The sequence below is a fragment of the Pseudophryne corroboree genome, chromosome 6 (genome assembly GCF_028390025.1).
Source record: "Pseudophryne corroboree isolate aPseCor3 chromosome 6, aPseCor3.hap2, whole genome shotgun sequence".
NCBI classification, from domain to species: domain Eukaryota; kingdom Metazoa; phylum Chordata; class Amphibia; order Anura; family Myobatrachidae; genus Pseudophryne; species Pseudophryne corroboree.
This window is the reverse complement of record NC_086449.1, coordinates 638317788-638341564: the sequence shown is the minus strand read 5'-3', so window position 1 is coordinate 638341564 and position 23777 is coordinate 638317788. Positions and strand designations below refer to the sequence as shown.

Here is a 23777-nt window from a genome sequence, read left to right as displayed (position 1 = left end):
CTGGCAAGGTGTTGCACAAAGCATGTGCACAAGTAGACACCGGAGGGGGCAGTGCACCAGTGTATGTGCGCCTTACACAGAACTGCCACCATTTCCCACATTCCTAAATGACCTATAGTAAACGCTGCAGCAATGGATCCCATAAAGACATGAGAAAGCCACATGTGTGATTGGCACTCGTTTAATTAGATTCTTATTTATAAAAGTGATAAGACCTGTAACAATTTAGTATATTGTTTAAACTCATTACAAAGAAGATGTAATATACTGCAATTTAGCTATCTGGATGGGAAACGTGTGCTTATTTGTCTAGTTAGTGAGGGTCACATGAATTGCTTTTAATACTCATTGTGTAAAAATGGACAATGGAAATAGCAGCTAACCTGTAAGGTACCTCCTTCTGACACTGGATATGGCTACACACACTGCTTAAATAAGAACATTAGTAATACTAATAGCAAATAGACAAATGTTTATTAACCGAAGACGTAATACAAGGTGACATTATTCCTTGCTGTGCTGGACTAGACCGCACCACAGGATACAGTCGCAGGCCTATTTACAAACATGGCACTTTGAAAATCACAATGAAACTCATCTTTGCAATCTGGTAAATTACACGATAAAAAACAGCTAAAAGTATGGCCCATTTCTCTGTCTCTCTTCATAAAAATATAACTAACACCACCTCGTGTCTGCAGCTACAGCCTTACATCTCCACATTTTAGTATTTAGATAAATCCTTCATAATATTCCTCTATAAAAATAATCCCCAAAGCTGTGTTACACAACTCTTCAGCTGAGGGGTCAAACCTTTACACCCTGTTAGCTCTTGTTAAACTATCTTTTTTTTTTTTTTTTAATTTGCACAGACAACATATGTACATATTAAGTTACACTCCATGGCAGATGGACTGCAGACAATATGACACCCAAGTTGCTTTGATATCAACGTGGAAATTACATGTCACATTTGGTCTTACTAAATAAAAGCAGGGAAAAAAATAACGGATCTGCCACCTTTATATCCAGAGAGTAAAATACATTACTTAGAAACTCTTGTAAGCTATATTTCTAGCGAGAACATGACATTCAGTACTTAAATCCATGTGGACTGAAAACTTTTTAACGAAGGAAGAGAACACCAATTCGGTGCCGAACAGGCATTTCATTAAAGTATAGGTTCCTTTTTTGATTTCTCTACAAAGAATCAAATTATCCCAACATGGATGGTTTGAGAGATCTTTAAAGACAGCAAGGTTTCAACACCTCTAATTCTTTCTTTTCTTCCTAAGTGGCTCATCTTCTGAGCTGCTGTCTTCTTCGCTGCTGCTACTGCTGCTAGTACCACTGCTACTGCTGGTCTCCGACTCAGAGTCCGACTCGGACTCAGATTCTGAAGAGGAGTTATCTGATGAGGAGGAGGAGCTGGAGGAGGAGTCCTCGGAAGAGGAGGAGGAGCTGGATGTGTCCTCGCTGTCTGAAGAAGGGTCATTATCTGAACTGTTGCTGCTTGTGCTGTCACTACTGGAGCTTGTGACACTTTTAGACCTGAAAAAAAAAAGAAAAAGTAAAAACGTTAGCAGGCACTGTGCACCTTCCTAGTGGTGCAGCCACATTACAATATACTCACATTCTGTTGGCTTTTTAGAAGTTGAACAATTTTCAAACATTATTAACTTCTTAATAAGCGGTGTTGAAGAGCACTAACTCTTATTGGTTACCACATTCATTTAGTTCAGCTGGCATGATTTTTTTTTCTTTTTCAAGATCACAATATCTAGAGCAGGGGTTTTCAAACTAAGTCCTCAGGACCCCCCAGGTCACATTTTCCAAGTCACCCGGCAGGCGCACTGTGTATCACCAATTGTCACATTTTAAAAATCCACAAATGACTTGGAATATATGAACTGTGAGGTGTCTTGAGAAATAAGTTTGCAAGCCTGTGGTCTAGAGCAGTGGTTCTCAACTGCGGTCCTCAAGTACCCCCAACAGTTCACGTTTTCCAGGTCTCCTCTCAGGATTGCAAGTGAAATAATTTGCTCCATCTGTGGGTCTTTTAAAATGTGTCAGTGAGTAATGAATACACCTGTTCAACTGCTCGGTGACCTGGAAAACATGAACTGTTGGGGGTATTTGAGGACCGAGGTTGAGAACCACTGGTCTCGAGTGTTCAAACTAGCACCTTTTTTCCTGCCCGGGATGTTGCTCTCTGCTATGGTGCTTCTAGCACTCTTTCGTCGGTATGTCAGTGCCAAGATACAAACCAGAGTGTGCTAGAAGCACCAGAGCAGAGTGACACCCCAGGCAGGAAAGAGGAACTGCACGGGCTGCGAGGGGTGCAGGGTGCTAGAATGAACACCAGTCTAAAAAAACATTTTTTCTTACCAGAAATGCTTTCTGTGCAGTGCATACATCACAAATGATAGAAAGCTTTGCTTAAAGCAAACCATGATCAGCTATTTCCATACTTCCTGGCCCAGTATACTGATCCAAGTGCTCATACTACAGAGAAGACAGAAATCAGGCATATGTGGAAAGGAACAGTAACCGGGAAGTGTGACCAGCGTGATTTTATTAATATCTATAACGAGCCTTCTTAAGCAACTTCTGCTACCTAGCTTTTATGTCCTACTCTTCTTTATTATGCCACTTGAAATTGCAATGCATTGTTGTGATAATAGGATTTTGGTACTTACCAGGTAAATCCTTTTCTTTGAATCCATAGGGGGCACTGGAGTACTCTTGGGATATGGACTGCTTTAGCAAGAACAGGGCACTGAATATTCAAATTTAGAACACTCCACCCCTCCATATCCCAGAGTACCTCAGTGTTTTTTACTGAGCCGAACAGGAGCTATAGAGAGGTTGACAATGGAGTATTACATATAACATAACGGACAACAATGAAGTTGACACAGAACGTTACTGACAACTAAACAGTTGACACCATAACCAGTACTTGATAATTTGAACCAGTCGGTGAGAGTGTGTTACCATAAGATCCCCTGAACTTACCAGAAACCAGGTAAAACTGCTCTGGGTGGGCGTCCAGTGCCCCCTATGGATTCAAAGAAAAGGATTTACCTGGTAAGTACCAAAATCCTATTTTCTTTTTCATCCACTAGGACTCACTGGAGTACTCTTGGGACGTACCAAAGCTTCCCCCTTGGGCGGGAGAGCTGTTTGGCACCTGTAACACTAGGCGGCCAAAGCTAGAAGCTGATGCCGCAAACGTATCAAACTTGTAAAAGCGCACAAACGTGTGCACTGATGACAATGTAGCCGCACGGCAAAGCTGCGTCGTGGAAGCTCCACGACCAGCGGCCCATGAAGTTCCCACAGAACGTGTGGAATGAGCTGTTACTGATGTAGGCGGCTGTAACCTAGCATGAAGGTAAGCCTGACGTATAGTCAGTTTTATCCATCTGGATAAGGTCGGCGTAAACGCTGTCCAACCCATCTTGGCAGCATCATAGAGAACAAACAATGTATCCGTCTTACGAACTGTAGACGTTCGGGATACATAAACGCGTAATGAGCGTACCACATCCAGAGTTCCAGAATGTCATGTTAACACAGGAACTACTATTGGTTGATTAATGTGAAAAGATGACACTACCTTTGGTAAGAAAGCGGGATTCGTCCGAAGTTCCGCTCTGTCATCATGAAACACCAAATACAGTGGCTTGCATGACAAGGCACCCAAATCTTGAAACACGCCTTGCCGAAGCGAAGGCTAGAAGAAAAATTGTTTTCCAAGTGAGAAACTTTATATCCACTTGCTGTCAGGGTTCAAAATATGAAGACTGTAAGAAATCTAAAACCAGATTCAAGTCCCATGGCGCTGTAGGTGGAATGAATGGAGGCTGTACGCTGAGGACACCTTGTAGAAAAGTGTGTACCGACGGCAATAGAGCCAATCGACTTTGAAAGTAATTTGACAAATCAGATACCTGCACCTTAAGTGTACATAACCGCAGACCTCCATCAAACCCCGTCTGTAGAAATAACAAAAGACGGGATAACTGAAAGATGAAGTCGGAAACTTCCGAGCGTCACACCAACCTATATAGGCACGCCAAATTGTGTAATAATGAGCTGCCGTAACTGGCTTCCTAGCTCGTAACATGGTTGGTATAACCGATTCTGGAATGCCCTCTCTTCTTAAGAGGGCGGTCTCACCAGCCACCCCGTTAAACGCAGCCGCGCTAAATTGGGGTAAAGGAACGGACCCTGTGGTAACAAGTCCGGACATCATGGGAGCGGCCAAGGATAGTCTGCGAGTAGTCCGCGGAGATCCGAGAACCAAGCTCTCCGAGGCCAATGAGGCGCCACTAATATGACTGTGGCGGACTCTCTTTTGATCCGTTTTAGCAACAGAGGGAGCAGCGGCAAAGGTGGAAACAGATACACGAGGCTGTACCGCCACGCAATTGTGAGAGCATTCACCGCCACTGCCTTTGGATCTCTCGTTCTGGACACATACTGGGGCATTTGGTGATTGTGGCGAGATGCCATCATGTCCTCTTGAGGGTAACCCCATCTCTGGACCAACCTGTGAATACTTCTGGATTTAATGCCCATTCTCCCGGCTGCAAATCCCGACGGCTGAGATAATCCGCCTCCCAGTTGTCCAGTCCCGGAATGAACACTGCCGACAATATCACTTGGTGATGCTCGGCCCAATTGAGGATTCGAGCTACTTCCCGCATTGCCATGCGGCTTCTCGTTCCTCCGTGTTTGTTGATGTACGCGACTGCCGTCGCGTTGTCTGACTGCACCTGGACAGGCTGAGACCGAAGCATGTGCACTGCTTGTCGTAGCGCATCGTAAATTGTTCGGAGTTCCAGGACATTTAAAGACAGTAATCTTTCGTGATCCACCCAGAGATCCTGGAGCTGACAATTTTGAACTACAGCTCCCCAACCTCTGAGACTCGCGTCCATCGTTAGAATTATCCAATTCCAGGTGCCGAACCGTTTCCCTGCGGTTAGATTGTGTTGAGTGAAATCTCCTGAACTGACGCGCATCGAAAGCCACCACCATTGTGCCTAAGAGGCGAATGTACAAATGTACCGAGACTGTGCGTGGCTTGAGCACTAATCGTACCAGATGACGAATAATCTGTACTTTCTGTTCTGGTAGGTAAATTCTTTGATTTACAGAATCGAGAATCATACCTAGGAAATTAAGTCGTTGAGACGGAATTATATGTGATTTCTTGAAGTTGACAATCCAACCGTGCTGAACTAGTACATTGTACTTTAGCAATGCATGTTGGAGGAGCATCTGTTGAGACGGAGCTTTGATGAGCAGATCGTCCAAATACGGAACTATTGTCACTCCCAGGGATCTGAGATGAGCTATCATCACAGACATCACTTTGGTGAATACCCGAGGCGCTGACGATAGGCCAAACGGTAGAGCCTGAACTGGTAATGGTTTTGGCGTATTGCAAACCGCAAGAACCTCTGATGAGGCTGCCAAATCGGAATGTGTAAGTACGCATTCTTGAGATCTAGCGCAATCATGAATTCCTTTGGCTCTAAACCTGCAATCACAGAGCGCAGAGATTCCATCTTGAATCTGTAGTAAGTTACGTACCAATTGAGACCCTTTAAGTTCAATATTGGCCTGACTGAGCCATCCGGCTTCGGTACCACAAACAGACTGGAATAATAACCCTGACCCTGTTGATGTACAGGGATCGGAATCAAAACTGCTGAATCCAGTAGGGACTGAATGGCAATCTGCAGAACCGCCCTCTTGTCGTCCGACCAAGGCAGTCCTGTCTTGAAAAACCGCAGTGGCGGAAGACAGTCGAACTCTATTTTGTAACCTCTTAACACTAAATTGCGGATCCACCCATCCGCAGATGTCTGGAACCACGCCAAATGGAACATCTGAAGGCGTGCTCCCACAATCGGAGAACCAAGATTGGCAGGTAGCCCGTCATGCCACTGGCTTGTCGGTGACCTTTGCGTCCTGACGACTGGTGTTGGCTTGTTGGAAACCACGTCCTCGTCTGCCAGGCGTGGCTGTTCCTCTACCACGGCCTCGACAGGGCTGAGGTCTAAAAGATTTGAACGCCGGGCCAGAGTATTTCCGTCTAAGTACCGTTGGAGGCAATGGTAGGAAAACAGACTTCCCTCCCGTGGCCTCAGAAACCATTTGTCCAATTGAGGACCAAACAACTTCTCGCCCCCGTAAGGTAACGCCTCTATACCTCTCTTAAACTCTGCCTCCGCTTGCCAAGATCGCAGCCAGAGTGCTCGTCGTGCCGTAACTAGCGACGATGAAATGCGAGAAGTGAGCTGACAGACGTCAGTAGAAGCTGTACATAGATACTCAGCAGCTTCCCAGATTTGATCAGCGAGAAGTATAAGGTGATCGTCACTTAGGGCAGTTTTTTGACACACAGACGATTTCACCATTGGCGGATTCTCCCATGTAGATGTCACAGACTCTGGAAACGGGTAACTAGACTTAAATCGGCGAGGTATAGAAAACCGTTTATCCGGATTTTTCCGTGTTTCTACTAACATCTTATTAAGAGATTCCGAAACAAGAAAACATTGGAGATCTCTGTCGTTTAGTAAATACGACTTCATCATTTGTCAGAGGCTCCTCAGTCTCTGTACACTTCAGAGACTGATGCACCGCTCTGATGAGATTATCAATGCCTGGGCTGTCAAAATCTTCACTGTCTGACTGCTGGTCTACTTCGCCCTCCTCATCCTCATCTTGCGCAGTGAGGTCTGGCATAGAATCGTCAGAATACAACATAGCAGAAACTGGTAAATCATAAGACAAATTAAATTTAGCCCATCTACCCAAAGTAGACTTGGACATTTGGCAAGGCTGAGACCCCTCAGGTAGTTCTGGCGGTCTCAGCCGAGACTCAGATCTTTTGCTTCCCGCTCTTGTCGAGCGGCGGCCAATTCTGATTGCAACCCAGCCAAGACATTGGCTAGCATTTCCAATGGAGGGTCCGGGGATGAAACCGGCTTAGAAACCGGAGGCAAAATTGTATTTGTAGCGGATTTCACAAAACATACTGTACATGTGGTAGATCCATCAGCTCTTACGGACCTTGCAGTGAATGCTGGTGCCTTACTCATTATGCAGACAGACAATACTACATAAAAAAACAGACACTTGCACGACTCAGTAAAAGTGTACTAAGGTGTGTGTAATATATATATATATATATATATATATATATATATATATATATATATATATATATATATATATATATATATATATATATAGCCGCAGTGCAGTACACGTGGCCAGTACTATATGAAATCTGATCCCAAATTCCCACTAACACCCCTGTGCCAGCCGGTGGAGTAGAGATGTAGGACAAGAATGTTCTGAAATCAGAAACAGAAAGAACAGGAAGCATGGTTAAAAATATTCAACTAAGTGTGGGACCTCCACACAAGCCTTGTTAGTGCTGTGAGCACAGAAAAAACACTGAGGTACTCTGGGATATGGAGGGGTGGAGTGTTCTAAATTTAAATATTCAGTGCCCTGTTCTTGCTAAAGCCGTCCATATACTCCAGTGACCCCTAGTGGATGAAAAAGAAATACAATGCCCCCTGTGACAGCTCTATCTGTATTATGATATGCTGCATCTCTTCTTCCATATGAGAGATGTGTACTACTCCTTATACTATGAGCTAGGTCAGTTATACTATATTGTAATACCAACAGCCTGGTAAGATCTGCTGGGATGTTATAGTCAGTTCTGACTCAACCCTGGGCCCTCAAATAATCCCCACCATGTGCCCATGCTCTTTGTTCCACGGCAAACTTTCTATCCACATCACTGATCCAATCTGTCCAACCTTATCCACAATACTGATCCAATCCGTCCAACCTTATCCACATCACTGATCCAATCCCTCCAACCTTATGCACATTTGCATCCACATCACTAATCCAATCCCTCCAACCTTCTCCACCTGACTAATCCAATCCCTCCAACCTTCTCCACCTGACTAATCCAATCCCTCCAACCATACCCACCTGATTAAACCAATCCCACAATCCTTATCCACCGGACTAATCAGATACCTCAATGCTTAACCACCTACAGTATTTTTGTTGTGCAATTAATTTGTAATAAACGCATATCCATCCATGATTTATTCGTTTCAAAATTCCTTCAGCTTCTTGTCATTATAGAAACCTGGCTTGCATCCTCTGACACTACATACAATGCAGCACTGTACTATGGGGCACTATCCCCTCAAACCCGAAATACAGTAGTGCAGCATTCTACTTCATACTGCAACTTCCAACACAATTTGACAAGATATTTCCTCTTGCTACACTCCACCCACATTATCCTACAGTCCCCAATCCACCCTCATATTCTATCCAGTAAACCGTCTTTTGACTTGTTTCATTATATCATCCTACAGCCTGCCACCTCAAACCTATTTCTTCCCATCTTCTGAATTTCTACCTCCGCCTCCAACATTCCAGAGACTACACTTGCAAAAGTAGATCATTAATCAGATACAGCAAGGTGTAAAGGCTACCTGTCCATAGTCATCCCCCTGGAATTTTCTACTACTTTCAATACTGTTGACCATGATGTTTGGAACAAACCCCCTGCCACGTTCTTTCAAAAACTGTGTGCAAGTATACCTAGAAGAATTTATGTTGTTTTAAAAGGCAAAGGGTGGTCACACCAAATATCAATTTGATTCAAAGGCCCTACAGACTCGACGACCCGCCGCTGAGCTGCTCGACTGCCGATACGGCAGACTGGCGACCCTGCGGCAGAGGGAGGTGACGGGGGGAGTGAAGTTTCTTCACTCACCCTGTCACCCGGCTCCATAGCACTGCATGCTAATATGGACGATATTGTCCATATTGGCTTGCATGTTTAAACGAGCCGGCACCAGCGCTGAACGAGCGTGGGGCCGCGCATCGTTCATCGCTGGTGCCTACACACTGAAAGATATGAACGGTATCTCGTTCATTAATGAACGAGATCGTTCATATGTTTCACTGGTATCGACCAGTGTGTAGGGCTTTTTAGAGTTCTGTTCATTCAATTTGCATTTTTTACTTGATAAATGTAAACTATTACTTCTATTGTTATTTTGCAGCACTTTTTCCACATCGGTCTATAACTTCTGCAGATTACTGTAGGTCTATGAAAACAGACAAAAATAAGACGTAAAATGCAGTAATGAAATAAAGTATGTGCTATAAGCAAAATCAGGAAATATTTTCTATGCATGCATTCTAAATATACATTCATACACTTTGCATTGCTACATGGTTTCACCAGGTGCAAATTTGCTTCTAACCCTGAGGGATTTATTCGGAGTTAGGAGTAAGAGGAAACAATGAGCAATTCACTACAGGAAAAGTCCATGTTGCCATGCAATTCGTTCAAATGCATTTATTGTTTTGCATGCAGAGTAAATACTGGCTGTATTTGCATGTAGCATACAAATGTTTGGCACTTGTGTGTTTACAATGAAAGCTAGGACACAGCCATTCCCAACTACAACACTCTGCACATTTTACATCTGCTCCCACTGCAGTGCAACATGGTTTTACCAAGGTGTAAATTGCTGTTTATTTTGCTCCTACGTCTGAATACGATCATGATTGAAACCCTTAATATTCAATGAGTGGATATAGTCCTTACTGAATATTACTTTAAAAATAATTTGAAGAGGCGAGTGGATAAAGGTATTATGCTACATATATTTAGGCCAGTATCCTATTAGCCGCACTGGTGTACAGCTTGTGAAAAAACGAGATTTATTGTTAAATCTCTTTCTGCGAGGTACACTGGGCTCCACAGGGAATGACATTGGGGTGTAGAGTAGGATCTTGATCCGAGGCACCAACAGGCTTAAAGCTTTGACCTTCTTCCCAGAATGCCTAGCGCCGCCTCCTCTATAACACCGCCTCCATGCACAGGAACTCAGTTTTTGTTAACCAGTCCAATGCAGTAGCAGGCAAAAGAAACGACAACTGTTAGTAGCCACATACACCACACTCTCACGACATGAGAGTGTCAGCGGCTAATGCCATACCAACCCAAAGAAGCTAAGTGCGTCAGGGTGGTCGCCCTGTGGAGCCCAGTGTACCTCGCAGAAAGAGATTTAACAAAGGTAAGTTCTTACCATAAATCTCATTTTCTGCTGCGGGGTACACTGGGCTCCACAGGGAATGCCATTGGGGATGTCCTAAAGCAGTTCCTTATGGGAGGGGACGCACAGTAGCGGGCACAAGAACCCGGTCTCCAAAGGAAGCATCCCGGGAGGCGGAAGGATCGAAGGCATAGAACCTTATGAACGTGTTCACTGAGGACCACGTAGCCGCCTTGCACAACTGTTCAAAGGTCGCACCACGGCGTGCCGCCCAAGAAGGTCCAACCAACCGAGTAGAATGGGCCTTTATGGTAGCAGGAGCTGGAAGGCCAGCCTGTACATAAGCATGTGCAATCACCATTCTAATCCATCTGGCCAGGGTCTGCTTGTGAGCAGGCCAGCCACGTTTGTGAAAACCAAACAGAACAAAGAGAGAATCAGACTTCCTGATGGAGGCAGTTCTCTTCATGTAGATACGGAGAGCCGTATCACATCCAAAGACCGCTCTTTGGAAGACAAATCAGGAGAGGCTAAGGCCGGAACCACAATCTCCTGATTAAGGTGGACAGAAGACACCACCTTAAGTAAATACCTGGGACGTGTTCTAAGAACCGCCCAATCACGGTGAAAAATCAGATATGGTGACCTACAAGACAAGGCACCAAAATCCGACACCCGTCTAGCAGAGGCAACAGCCAGCAGAAACAATACCTTAAAGAGAAATCCACTTAAGGTCCGCAGATTCAAGAGGCTCAAACGGAGACCCTTGCAACGCCTCCAAAACCACCGACAAGTCCCAAGGGGCCACAGGCGGGACATAGGGAGGTTGAATCCGCAACACACCCTGAGTAAACGTATGTACATCAGGTAAAGTCACAATTTTTCTCTGGAACCAAACAGACAAGGCAGAAATATGAACCTTGATGGAGGCCAAACGAAGGCCCAAGTCCAGGCCCTGTTGTAGAAAGGCCAAAAGTTTGGCCGTACTAAACTTGTAAGCGTCATGATTGTTAGATGCGCACCAAGCAAAGTAAGAATTCCAGACCCTATGGTAAATCCGAGCAGAAGCCGGTTTCCGGGCCTTCAACGTGGTTTGAATGACCGCCTCCGAAAATACTTTGGCCCTCAAGATGGAAGATTCACGAGCCACGCCATCAAAGCCAACCGGGATAAATCCTGATATACACAGGGGCCCTGAACGAGAAGATCTGGGCACTGTGGAAGTAGAAGAGGACGCTCTATCGAGAGACCCTGAAGGTCTGAAAACCAATGCCGTCTGGGCCACGCGGAAGCGATCAGAAGTAAGATTCCTCCTTCTTGCTTTAACTTCCTTATTACTCTGGGCAGGAGTGACACCGGAGGAAACACGTTTGGCAGCTGAAAGTTCCATGGAATTGCCAGTGCATGCACGAACGCTGCTTGAGGATCCCTTGTCCTTGCTCCGAAGACCGGAACCTTGTGATTGTGTCGAGATGCCATCAGGTCCACATCTGGAAGGCCCCACCTGTCCACGAGGAGTTTGAAACACCTCTGGATGGAGGCTCCACTCTCTGGCATGTACGTCCTGACGACTGAGAAAGTCCGCTTCCCAGTTTAGGACCCCGGAATGAATACTGCAGATATGGCTGGCAGATGGCATTCCGCCCACTGAAGAATCCGTGATACTTCCATCATTGCCATGCGGCTTCGAGTGCCGTCTTGATGATTGATGTAAGCCACCGTGGTGGCGTTGTCCGACTGTACTTGAACAGGTCTGTTCTGTATTAAATGCTGGGCCAAGTTCAGTGAGTTGAACACCGCCCGTAATTCCAGAATGTTTATCAGGAGGAGAGACTCCTCCTTGGTCCACCAACCCTGAAGGTAGTGTTGCTCCAACACCGCGCCCCTACCTCTCAGACTGGCATCCGTCCTCAGAAGGACCCAGTTGGAGATCCAGAAGGGACGACCCCTGCTCAAACGTTGGTCCTGAAGCCACCAGCTCAGTGACAGACGGACTTCCGGAGACAATGAGATCATTTGAGACCTGATTCGGTGAGGCAGGCCGTCCCATTTGGCAAGAATCAGCTTCTGCAGAGGGCGGGAATGGAATTGAGCATACTCCACCATGTCGAAAGCAGACACCATGAGACATAGCACTTGCGTCGCCGAATGTATCGACACTTGCGGACAAGATAGGAAGCATCGAATCCTGTCCTGAAGCTTCAGGACTTTTTCCTGAGACAAGAACAACTGCTGGTTGTGAGTGTCCAACAACGCCCCCAGGTGCACCATACTCTGGGTAGGGACCAGGGAAGATTTCTTCCAGTTGATGAGCCACCCGTGGGCTTGCAGAAACTGGATGGTCAGATCCAGATGGCGTAGGAGAACTTCTGGGGAATTTGCCAGGATCAACTAAGTTGTCCAAGTACGGTAAGATCCTGACCCCTTGACGGCGGAGTACAGACGTCATTACCGCCATGACCTTGGTGAAGACTCGCTGAGCCGTGGTCAAACCAAAAAGCTAACGCCCAAAATTGGTAATGGCGGTTGCCAACCGCAAACCTCAGATATTGCTGATGCGACATTGCAATGGGAATATGCAGGTAAGCATCCTGTACGTCCAGGGAGACCATATAATCCCCAGGTTCCAATGCCAGAACAATAGAGAAAAGAGTTTCCATACGAAACTTGGAGACCCTCACAAATTTGTTAAAGGACTTGAGGTTGAGAATGGGCCGGGAGGACCCATTCGGTTTCGGGACTAGGAACAGCAGTGAATAGTACCCCTTGCCTCTCTGAGTTAGAGGCACCTGTACTACCACTCCTGTGTCCGGGAGGGACTGTACCACTGAATGAAGAGTTTTTGCCTTCACCTGATCCGAAGGGACGTCTGTCAGACAAAACCGATGAGGGGGACGATTTTTGAAGGCTACGGCGTAACCTCGAGTGACGACTTCCCATACCCAGGCATCGGAAGTGGTCTTCAACCATTCCTGGGTATACCCTAGAAGTCCCCAGAGGGAGGCCCGCCCCATCATGCGGCAGGCTTGTCAGTCTTGGAAGCAGGCTGACGGGCAGCCCAGGCCCGTTTGGGTTTGGGCTTATTGGGTTTGGAAGTGCGAGCCTGTTTCGGGTACGCCTGACCCTTTGATTTCCCTGAAGGACAAAAGGAGTGAAAGGAAGTACTCTTAGCCTTCGGTACAGAAGGAGCAGTACTAGGTAGACAAGCTGTTTTAGCAGAAGCTAAGTCAGCCACTATCTTGTTGAGGTCTTCTCCGAAAAGAATGTCTCCCTTAAAAGGAAGTACCTCCAGGGTTTTCTTAGAGTCCAGATCCACAGACCAGGACCACAACCATAGAATCCGGTGAGCCAGTATGGACGTAGTAGAAGACTTGGCCGGCAGAATACCGGCATCAGAAGCCGCCTCTTTAATGTAATGAGAAGCTGTGACAATTTACGATAAGCATTGTCTAGCATGATCAGAAGCGTTGGAAAACATCTCAGCTTCCAACTCCTGAGCCCCTGCTTCAATAGCTTCTGCAGCCCAAGTCGCTGCAATGGTGGGCTGACGCGCAGCACCTGCTAGGGTGTAAATCGCCTTTAAACAACCCTCCACACGCTTATCCGTCGGTTCTTTCAGAGACGTGACGGTAGTTACTGGCAGAGCTGAGGATACCACCAGCCGCGACACTTGCGAATCCACTGGCAGGGGGTGTTTCCCAATTTTTACTTAGCTCCGCAGCGAGGGGATAGCAAGCCAGCATCTTCTTGTGAGGCGTGAATTTCTTTCCTGGATTTTCCCAGGACTCCTGACGTATGTCAACTAAATAGTCAGAATGAGGTAAAACTTTTTTAACCACTTTGACGTTTAAATCTGTCCGGTTTCTTAGGGGCAGCATCAGGCTCCGGGTCATCAGTAATTTGAAGAATGAGCCTGATAGCCCCCAACAAGTTAGGAACATCCACCTGTGAAGCAGATTCCCCATCAGAAGCATCAGGATCAGAATCTGTGGTGTCAGTATAAACGCCATCCTCATCAGACAAGGTGTCTGGGACGTTGGTGGATTGTGAGAAGTAATGGCCCGCTTAGAGGACCCCTAGGTCTTAGGCGGACGAGGATTAGACTTCTGAGTAGTCAGTGATTGGTTCAATTTCTGTAACTGAGCAGACAGTTGATCTGCTCATGGCGGGTTAACCGCGGGGAACATAAGCGGTTGTACCGGCACAGGAGGCCCCATAGGGGGCGTTAATCTAGTTACCAGCGTATTCAAAAGCATGGAGAAAGTAGCTGAAGGCGGGTCATTTTGAACCCCCGTTGCTACGATCCCACTGGGTGGTAAGGAGCCCACAGAACCCTCAGCTGCTATATTTTCCTCAAATGCATCTGCAGCGTCACCACCACACAATGTGGGATCAGCCCCAGCTCCGTTGCCCCATGTAGCTGACATATCCAAAAGCTCAATGCAGGGCAACCCAGTACAATATCAGCAGCACAATACCTGACAAGAACCCCCTGTGCAGTGCAACAGCACAAACAGGGAATTCAAGAGGTATATGGGGACTAAAAATCAGAGAAAAAATAGGATTTTAATACCTACCGGTAAATCCTTTTCTCTTAGTCCGTAGAGGATGCTGGGGACTCCGTAAGGACCATGGGGTATAGACGGGATCCGCAGGAGACATGGGCACACTATAAGACTTTGAATGGGTGTGAACTGGCTCCTCTCTCTATGCCCCTCCTCCAGACCTCAGTTAGAAAACTGTGCCCAGGGAGACGGACATTTCGAGGAAAGAATTTATTGTTTAAACACGGTGAGTGTCATACCAGCTCACACCACGAACATACCATTCAAAAGAATACCAGCCCACAGCATGGACAATACACAGCCACATGCTGAGAGGATATGTAACACAACCAGTGTGTCAACACAACCAATAATAAGACACCGCATGCCATGGCATGCACAACGTCAGCAACAGCCTGACAGAAAAGAAACACCACAAGAGTGTAACCATAACCAATAACTGCAGACACAGTACGCACTGGGACGGGCGCCCAGCATCCTCTACGGATTAAGAGAAAAGGATTTACCGGTAGGTATTAAAATCCTATTTTCTCAAACGTCCTAGAGGATGCTGGGGACTCCGTAAGGACCATGGGGTTTATACCAAAGCTACAGACTGGGTAGGAGAGTGCGGACGACTCTGCAGCACCGATTGAGCAAACATGAGGTCCCCATCAGCCAGGGTATCAAACTTGTATAGCTTAGCCAAAGTATTTGAACCCGACCAAGTATCCGCTCGGCAAAGTTGAACCGGCGAGACTCCTCGGGCATCCGCCCAAGAAGAGCCCATCTACCTAGTAGAATGGGTCACCACCGACTTCGGTAACGGCAATCCAGCCGCAGAACGAGCACGCCGAATTGTATCTCAGATCAAGCGTGTAACAGACTGCAGAGACGCAGGCGCCCCAATCACGCTGGGGCATACCGGACAAACAGAGCCTCTGTTTCCCCAATATGAGCCAAATTGGCGACATAAATATTCAAAAGACCTGACTAAATCGAGAGACCTTGAATCAGCCAATGCATAAGCAACCACAGGCATCAATAGGCAGGTTTCTGCGAAACCCCGAAACCACCTTTGGCAGAACTATTATCCAAGTTCTCAATTCCGCTCTATCCACCTGGAAGATCAAACAGGGCTCTTGTGAGACCCAACCGCTACTTCCGACATCCGCCCTGCGGACGCCAAAGCCAAAAGCATGACCACTCTCCAAGAGAGAAACTTTAACACAACCTTTCATAAAGGTTCCAAACATTTTGACACAAGAAAACGCAACACCACGTTAAGGTCCCACGGTGCCAATGGGGGCACAAATGGAGGTTGGATGTGCAGTACACCTTCCACGAAGGTCCGAGCCTCCGGAAAGGTTGCCAATACTTTCTCGAAAGAAAATTTACAAGGCCAAAGCCGCACTGAAATGGTGCCTAACTTCAGGCCTGCACCCACACCTGCTTGCAAAGAATGGAGAAGAACGACCCAGCTGAAAACTTCCGTAGTAGCCTTCTTGGATTCACACCAAGACACAAATATTCTCCAAACACGGTGGTAAGGCTTTGCAGTTACTTCTTTTCTAGCCCGAAGAAGTGTGGAAACAACTTCCTGGGAATATCCTTTCTGGTTAGGATATGGCGTTCAACTGCCACGCCGTCAAATGCAGCCGCGGTAAGTTTTGATACACGCCCGGATCTTGTTGTAACAGTTCCTCACGTAGAGGAAGAGGCCAGGGATTTTCTATGAGTAAATCCTGAAGAACTGGATACCAAGCCCTCCTCGTGTAGACCGGAACAATGAGGATCCCCTGAACCTTTGTTCTTCTTACGTTTATCACCTTCAGAAGAGTGAAACCGGAGGGGACATACAGACCAACTGAAAACACCCAAGGTGTCCCAAGGACGTCCACTACTATAGCTTGAGTGTCCACTGACCTGGAACAATATCTCTGAGATCTCTCGTTGAGGCGAGACGCCAATATGTCCAATTGAGACATTCCTCAAAGACTTGTCGTTTCAACGAAAACTTCTCGATGACGACCGTATTTCTCCCGGATGGAGATCGCGTCTGCAGAGGAATCTATTTCTCCGACATTCACATCCGGAACGAAGACTGCTAACATAGCGTTTACCAGTCTGTCCACCCAGCGGAAAACTTTTTCGGCATCCGCCATTTCCGCTTTGCTCCTTGTTCTGCCCTAGCGGCTTACTTCCACCACAGCTGTCAAGTCGTCCGACAGAATTAACACGGGCAGATCACAAAGCATATGTTCATTGAAAATAGCTCTTAATTTAAGAAAGCGTACTGCAGACAAGCCTTCCAGCTCGACCTTTTCCTCTGGAAATACTTCCTTTGCAAGGACTGCTCCCCAGTCTCGGAGATCTGCATGCATGGACACCAGGATCTCATCCTGGATTTCGAACCTTCGTCTCTCTAGGAGGTGAGAACTGAGCCGACACCACAGGAGCGAAAATCTGGCCATTAGGATTATATTCCGGCGCCTGCGCAGGTGAGACCCGGACCACATTTCCAACTGGTCCCGTGAAAACCACTCTGGCATTTGACCTGCTCACCGAAAAGGCCTCTTAGGCCGCACCGATCTTCCTCATCAACGGAACATATTGATGGATTGTCACTGCAAATCTGATCCAACTGCAGATCCTCAGACCTCTTTCCACAGGAACCCACAGAACTTCAACCGTTCCGTATCTACACTGATACCCACCTCCGACGCCTGCGTCGTTGGGAATAACAGCCTTCCCCTGTGTTGAAGAACAGTCAGAGAGAAAACAACGATTTGCACCACTTGTGTCTTGACCTCGCCTTAATCAGGAGAGTGTCCCAGTACAGAATCACAATGGCTCTCACTATTGAAAGAATACCATCCCACTGCCATCACTCCAGTGAAATGGCAAAGACAATCCTGGATATCCACCCAGGTAATCTGAATGCGGAGAACAACGCATTTAAACCTCTATTTTTTTTTTTTTTTCAAACAGGGACGGCAGGACAATGACATGAACCTGACGCACCTTTGGTATGGCGTCACGTACCACTTCCCCTTCCAGAGGGGAAACGGCAAAATCTATTAGAAAAATCAGTGAGGGGAAACATCTGTAACGCCAGAATGTCCCCCTTTGGATTCTGTAATTAACTCACAGGTCGTAGTCTATTCCCGGACTGACTGAAAAGTAGAAGACGAGTTCCCACCGGAGTGGGCTCCAGCCAGATAGACTCAGCGACATGTGATGGATGTGGTAGAAACCGAAAACGACATCCGCTTCTGCGAACCTAACAAGGCTGCAGAACTCTTACCTTTTCACCTTCCGCTGTCTGCACACAAAAAAAAAAAAAAAAAAAAAAAAAAAAAAAAAGAACGGTATCAAACCGGTTAAAACGACTGCATCCCACAAAAGAATGCGTCACCAACCGTTGTGAAGGAGACTAACTCACAAAGTTAGATTTACCAGCAGTATCCGCCGGGATTGACTGAACTGAGGCATCCCCAAACAGCGGTACACCGTCCCAGGGAAAATTCCAGTATCTCTCGGAGCCAGCCTTAGCATTCCCCCGGCCACACCTGCTGTATACGGGTGGTCTTCTGTATACCGGCGGTCGGGCTCCCGGCGCTCAGTATACCGGCGCCGGGAGCCCGACAGCCGGCATACCGACACTTATTTTCCCTCGTGGGGGTCCACGACCCCCATAGAGGGAGAATAAAATAGTGTGGCGCGCGTAGCGCGCCACCGTGCCCGTAGCGTGGCGAGCGCAGCGAGCCCGCAAGGGGCTCATTTGCCCTCGCCACACTGTCGGTAAGCCGTAGTGAACCCCTGTATACGTACGGCAGCCTGCCGCAATGTTATAGAGAAGAACCAACAGAAGGAACATCCCCCACTCTCTTTAGGTTAATTCTATCGGATGCCTTTCCGAATATAACCACTCCCTCATGTGCATGTAATGTAAATAAGCCCAAAGCATAGAAATAAAATATCACTCAGCTTCCGGTATACAATCCGTTGCGACAGGGCCCCGTGTCGACCAGCAGTTGACTTTTGCAGTATTCTATCCGCGGCGGGAAAAGAATAAACGCTCGGACTCCTTGAGAGGATCTTAGACCAACTCGTCACGCCAACCTAGAGCTTTATCAACAGAGCGACCAGCACATGAGAAGGAATACTATTACTTCAGCATTCATTATAAATCATAAAATGAATATAAATAAAACATACATATAAGCGTATTGTCCGGAACCCTCGGGTCCCTATTGACATTAATGTGTTCGGAATGTGTATGACCATGTACTGAATGCCCCGATTGTGGATCTAACAGGGAACCTTATGGTCGACAGAAAAACCCAGTAGTCGTCAACAGGAGGGAGTAGTAACCAGGTAAGTTAACATTCTTGCGACCCTGAGGGGTCCGAGGGGAGTATACCTAAAATAAGAATTTACTCACCGGTAATTCTATTTCTTGTAGTCCGTAGTGGATGCTGGGGACTCCGTAAGGACCATGAGGAATAGAAGGGCTCCGCAGGAGACTGGGCACTCTATAAGAAAGATTTGGTACTATCTGGTGTGCACTGGCTCCTCCCTCTATGACCCTCCTCCAGACCTCAGTTAGGATACTGTGCCCGGAAGAGCTGACACAATAAGGAAGGATTTTGAATCCCGGGTAAGACTCATACCAGCCACACCAATCACACCGTATAACTCGTGATATTATACCCAGGTAACAGTATGAAATATAACTGAGCCTCACAACAGATGGCTCAACAATAACCCTTTAGTTAGGCAATAACTATATACAAGTATTGCAGACAATCCGCACTTGGGATGGGCGCCCAGCATCCACTATGGACTACGAGAAATAGAATTACCGGTGAGTAAATTCTTATTTTCTCTGACGTCCTAGTGGATGCTGGGGACTCCGTAAGGACCATGGGGATTATACCAAAGCTCCCAAACGGGCGGGAGAGTGCGGATGACTCTGCAGCACCGAATGAGAGAACTCAAGGTCCTCCTCAGCCAGGGTATCAAATTTGTAGAATTTAGCAAACGTGTTTGCCCCTGACCAAGTTGCAGCTCGGCAAAGTTGTAAAGCCGAGACCCCTCGGGCAGCCGCCCAAGATGAGCCCACCTTCCTTGTGGAATGGGCTTTCACTGATTTAGGATGCGGCAATCCAGCCGCAGAATGCGCCAGCTGAATTGTGCTACAAATCCAGCGAGCAATAGTCTGCTTAGAAGCAGGAGCACCTATTTTGTTGGGTGCATACAGGATAAAAAGCGAGTCAGTTTTCCTGACTCCAGCTGTCCTGGAAACATAAATTTTCAAGGCCCTGACTACGTCCAGTAACTTGGAATCCTCCAAGTCCCTAGTAGCCGCAGGCACCACAATAGGTTGGTTCAAGTGAAAAGCTGATACCACCTTAGGGAGAAACTGGGGACGCGTCCTCAATTCTGCCCTATCCATATGGAAAATCAGATAAGGGCTTTTACATGACAAAGCCGCCAATTCTGACACACGCCTGGCCGAAGCCAAGGCCAATAACATAACCACTTTCCACGTGAGATATTTCAGATCCACAGTTTTAAGTGGTTCAAACCAATGTGATTTTAGGAAACTCAACACCACATTGAGATCCCAAGGTGCCACAGGAGGCACAAAAGGGGGCTGAATATGAAGCACTCCCTTTACAAAAGTCTGAACTTCAGGCAGTGAAGCCAGTTCTTTCTGGAAGAAAATCGACAGAGCCGAAATCTGGACCTTAATGGAACCCAATTTTAGGCCCATAGTCACTCCCGACTGTAGGAAGTGCAGAAAACGACCCAGCTGAAATTCCTCTGTAGGGGCCTTCCTGGCCTCACACCACGCAACATATTTTCGCCAAATACGGTGATAATGGTTCGCGGTTACTTCTTTCCTGGCTTTTATCAGCGTAGGAATGACTTCCTCCGGAATGCCCTTTTCCTTTAGGATCCGGAATTCAACCGCCATGCCGTCAAACGCAGCCGCGGTAAGTCTTGGAACAGACAGGGCCCTGCTGTAGCAGATCCTGTCTGAGCGGTAGAGGCCATGGGTCCTCTGATATCATTTCTTGAAGTTCTGGGTACCAAGCTCTTCTTGGCCAATCCGGAACCACAAGTATCGTTCTTACTCCTCGCCTTCTTATTATTCTCAGTACCTTTGGTATGAGAGGCAGAGGAGGGAACACATAAACCGACTGGTACACCCACGGTGTCACTAGAGCGTCCACAGCTATCGCCTGAGGGTCCCTTGACATGGCGCAATATCTCTTTAGCTTTTTGTTGAGGCGGGACGCCATCATGTCCACCTGTGGCCTTTCCCAACGGTTTACCCAACAGTAGGAAGACTTCTGGATGAAGTCCCCACTCTCCCGGGTGTAGGTCGTGTCTGCTGAGGAAGTCTGCTTCCCAGTTGTCCACTCCCGGAATGAACACTGCTGACAGTGCTAGTACGTGATTTTCCACCCATCGGAGAATCCTTGTGGCTTCTGCCATCGCCATCCTGCTTCTTGTGCCGCCCTGTCGGTTTACATGGGCGACTGCCGTGATGTTGTCTGACTGGATCAGTACCGGCTGGTTTTGAAGCAGGGGCCTTGCCTGACTTAGGGCATTGTAAATGGCCCTCAGTTCCAGAATATTTATGTGTAGGGACGACTCCTGACTTGACCAAAGTCCCTGGAAATTTCTTCCCTGTGTGACTGCGCCCCAGCCTCGAAGGCTGGCATCCGTGGTCACCAGGACCCAGTCCTGTATGCCGAATCTGCGGCCCTCTAGAAGATGAGCACTCTGCAGCCACCACAGTAGAGACACCCTGGTCCTTGGAGACAGGGTTATCAGTTGATGCATCTGAAGATGCGATCCCGACCACTTGTCCAAGAGGTCCCACTGGAAGGTCCTTGCATGGAACCTGCCGAATGGAATTGCTTCGTATGAAGCCACCATTTTTCCCAGGACTCGTGTGCAGTGATGCACCGATACCCGTTTTGGTTTTAGGAGGTCTCTGACTAGAGATGACAGCTCCTTGGCTTTCTCCTGCGGGAGAAACACTTTTTTCTGTTCTGTGTCCAGAATCATCCCCAGGAACAGTAAGCGTGTGGAAGGAACCAGTTGTGACTTTGGAATGTTTAGAATCCAGCCATGCTGTTGTAGCACTTCCCGAGATAGTGCTACTCCGACCAGTAACTGCTCCCTGGACCTCGCCTTTATTAGGAGATCGTCCAAGTACGGGATAATTAAAACTCCCTTTTTTCGAAGGAGTATCATCATTTCTGCCATTACCTTGGTAAACACCCTCGGTGCCGTGGACAGTCCAAACGGTAGTGTCTGGAATTGGTAATGGCAATCCTGTACCACAAATCTGAGGTACTCCTGGTGAGGAAGGTAAATGGGGACATGCAGGTAAGCATCCTTGATGTCCAGGGATACCATGTAATCCCCCTCGTCCAGGCTTGCAATAACCGCCCTGAGCGATTCCATCTTGAACTTGAATCTTTTTATGTATGTGTTCAAGGATTTCAAATTTAAAATGGGTCTCACCGAACCGTCCGGTTTCGGTTCCACAAACAGTGTGGAATAGTAACCCCGTCCTTGTTGAAGTAGGGGTACCTTGACTATCACCTGCTGGGAATACAGCTTGTGAATTGCCTCTAGCACAACCTCCCTGCCCGAGGGAGTTGTCGGTAAGGCCGATTTGATGAAACGGCGGGGGGGAGGCGCCTCGAATTCCAGCTTGTTCCCCTGAGATACTACTTGAAGGATCCAGGGATCCACCCGTGAGCGAACCCACTGATCGCTGAAATTTTTGAGGCGGCCCCCCACCGTACCTGGCTCCGCCTGTGGAGCCCCACCGTCATGCGGCGGATTTGGAAGAAGCGGGGGAGGACTTTTGTTCCTGGGAACCTGCTGTGTGTTGCAGCTTTTTTCCCCTTCCTCTGCCTCTAGACAGAAAGGACCCGCCTTTTCCCCGCCTGTTTTTCTGGGGTCGAAAGGACTGTACCTGATAATACGGCGCTTTCTTAGGCTGTGAGGGGACATGGGGCAAAAATGCTGACTTCCCAGCTGTTGCTGTGGAAACAAGGTCTGAGAGACCATCCCCGAATAACTCCTCACCCTTACAAGGCAAAACTTCCATGTGCCTTTTAGAATCTGCATCTCCTGTCCACTGCCGAGTCCATAAGCCTCTCCTAGCAGAAATGGACAATGCACTTATTCTAGATGCCAGCCGGCAGATCTCCCTCTGTGCATCTCTCATGTATAAAAGACTGAGTCTTTTATATGCTCTACGGTTAGCAATATAGTGTCCCTGTCTAGGGTGTCAATATTTTCCGACAGGGAATCTGACCAAGCAGCAGCAGCACTGCACATCCACGCTGAAGCAATAGCTGGTCTCAGTATAACACCAGTGTGTGTATATATAGACTTTAGGATAGCCTCCTGCTTTCTATCAGCAGGTTCCTTTAGGGCGGCCGTATCCGAAGACGGTAGTGCCACCTTTTTAGACAAACGTGTGAGCGCTTTATCCACCCTAGGGGGAGTTTTCCAACGTGACCTATCCTCTGGCGAGAAAGGGAACGCCATTAGTAATTTTTTTGAAATCACCAATTTTTTATCGGGGAAAGCCCACGCTTCTTCACACACTTCATTTAATTCTTCAGATGGGGGAAAAACTATTGGTAGTTTTTTCTCCCCAAACATAATACCCTTTTTTGAGGTACCTGGGTTTATATCAGAAATGTGTAATACCTCTTTCATTGCCTCAATCATGCAACGAATGGCCCTAGTGGACATTAAATTTGACTCATCGTCGTCGACACTGGTATCAGTATCCGTGTCGACATCTGTGTCTGCCATCTGAGGTAGTGGGCGTTTCAGAGCCCCTGATGGTCTTTGAATTGTCTGGGCAGGCACGAGCTGAGAAGCCGGCTGTCCCGCATTTGGCATGTCGTCAAATTTTTTATGTAAGGAGTCGACACTTGCACGTAATTCCTTCCATAAGTCCATCCACTCAGGTGTCTGCCCCGCAGGGGGTGACATCACATTTATAGGCATCTGCTCCGCCTCCACATAAGCCTCCTCATCAAAC

General features: G+C 47.3%; 1 protein-coding gene across 3 annotated transcripts in view; it reads right to left on the bottom strand.

Moving 5' to 3' along the window:
• Window positions 1–452: 452 nt before the first annotated feature.
• Window positions 453–23777, bottom strand: part of ZCCHC10 (zinc finger CCHC-type containing 10) — a 71337-nt gene continuing 48012 nt past the window's right edge. For all 3 annotated transcript variants that reach the window (XM_063928156.1, XM_063928154.1, XM_063928155.1), the window contains one exon: window positions 453–1551. In XM_063928156.1, coding sequence (XP_063784226.1) covers window positions 1272–1551 — 280 coding nt within the window. In that variant the 3' untranslated portion in view covers window positions 453–1271. The remainder of the gene's footprint in view (window positions 1552–23777) is intronic.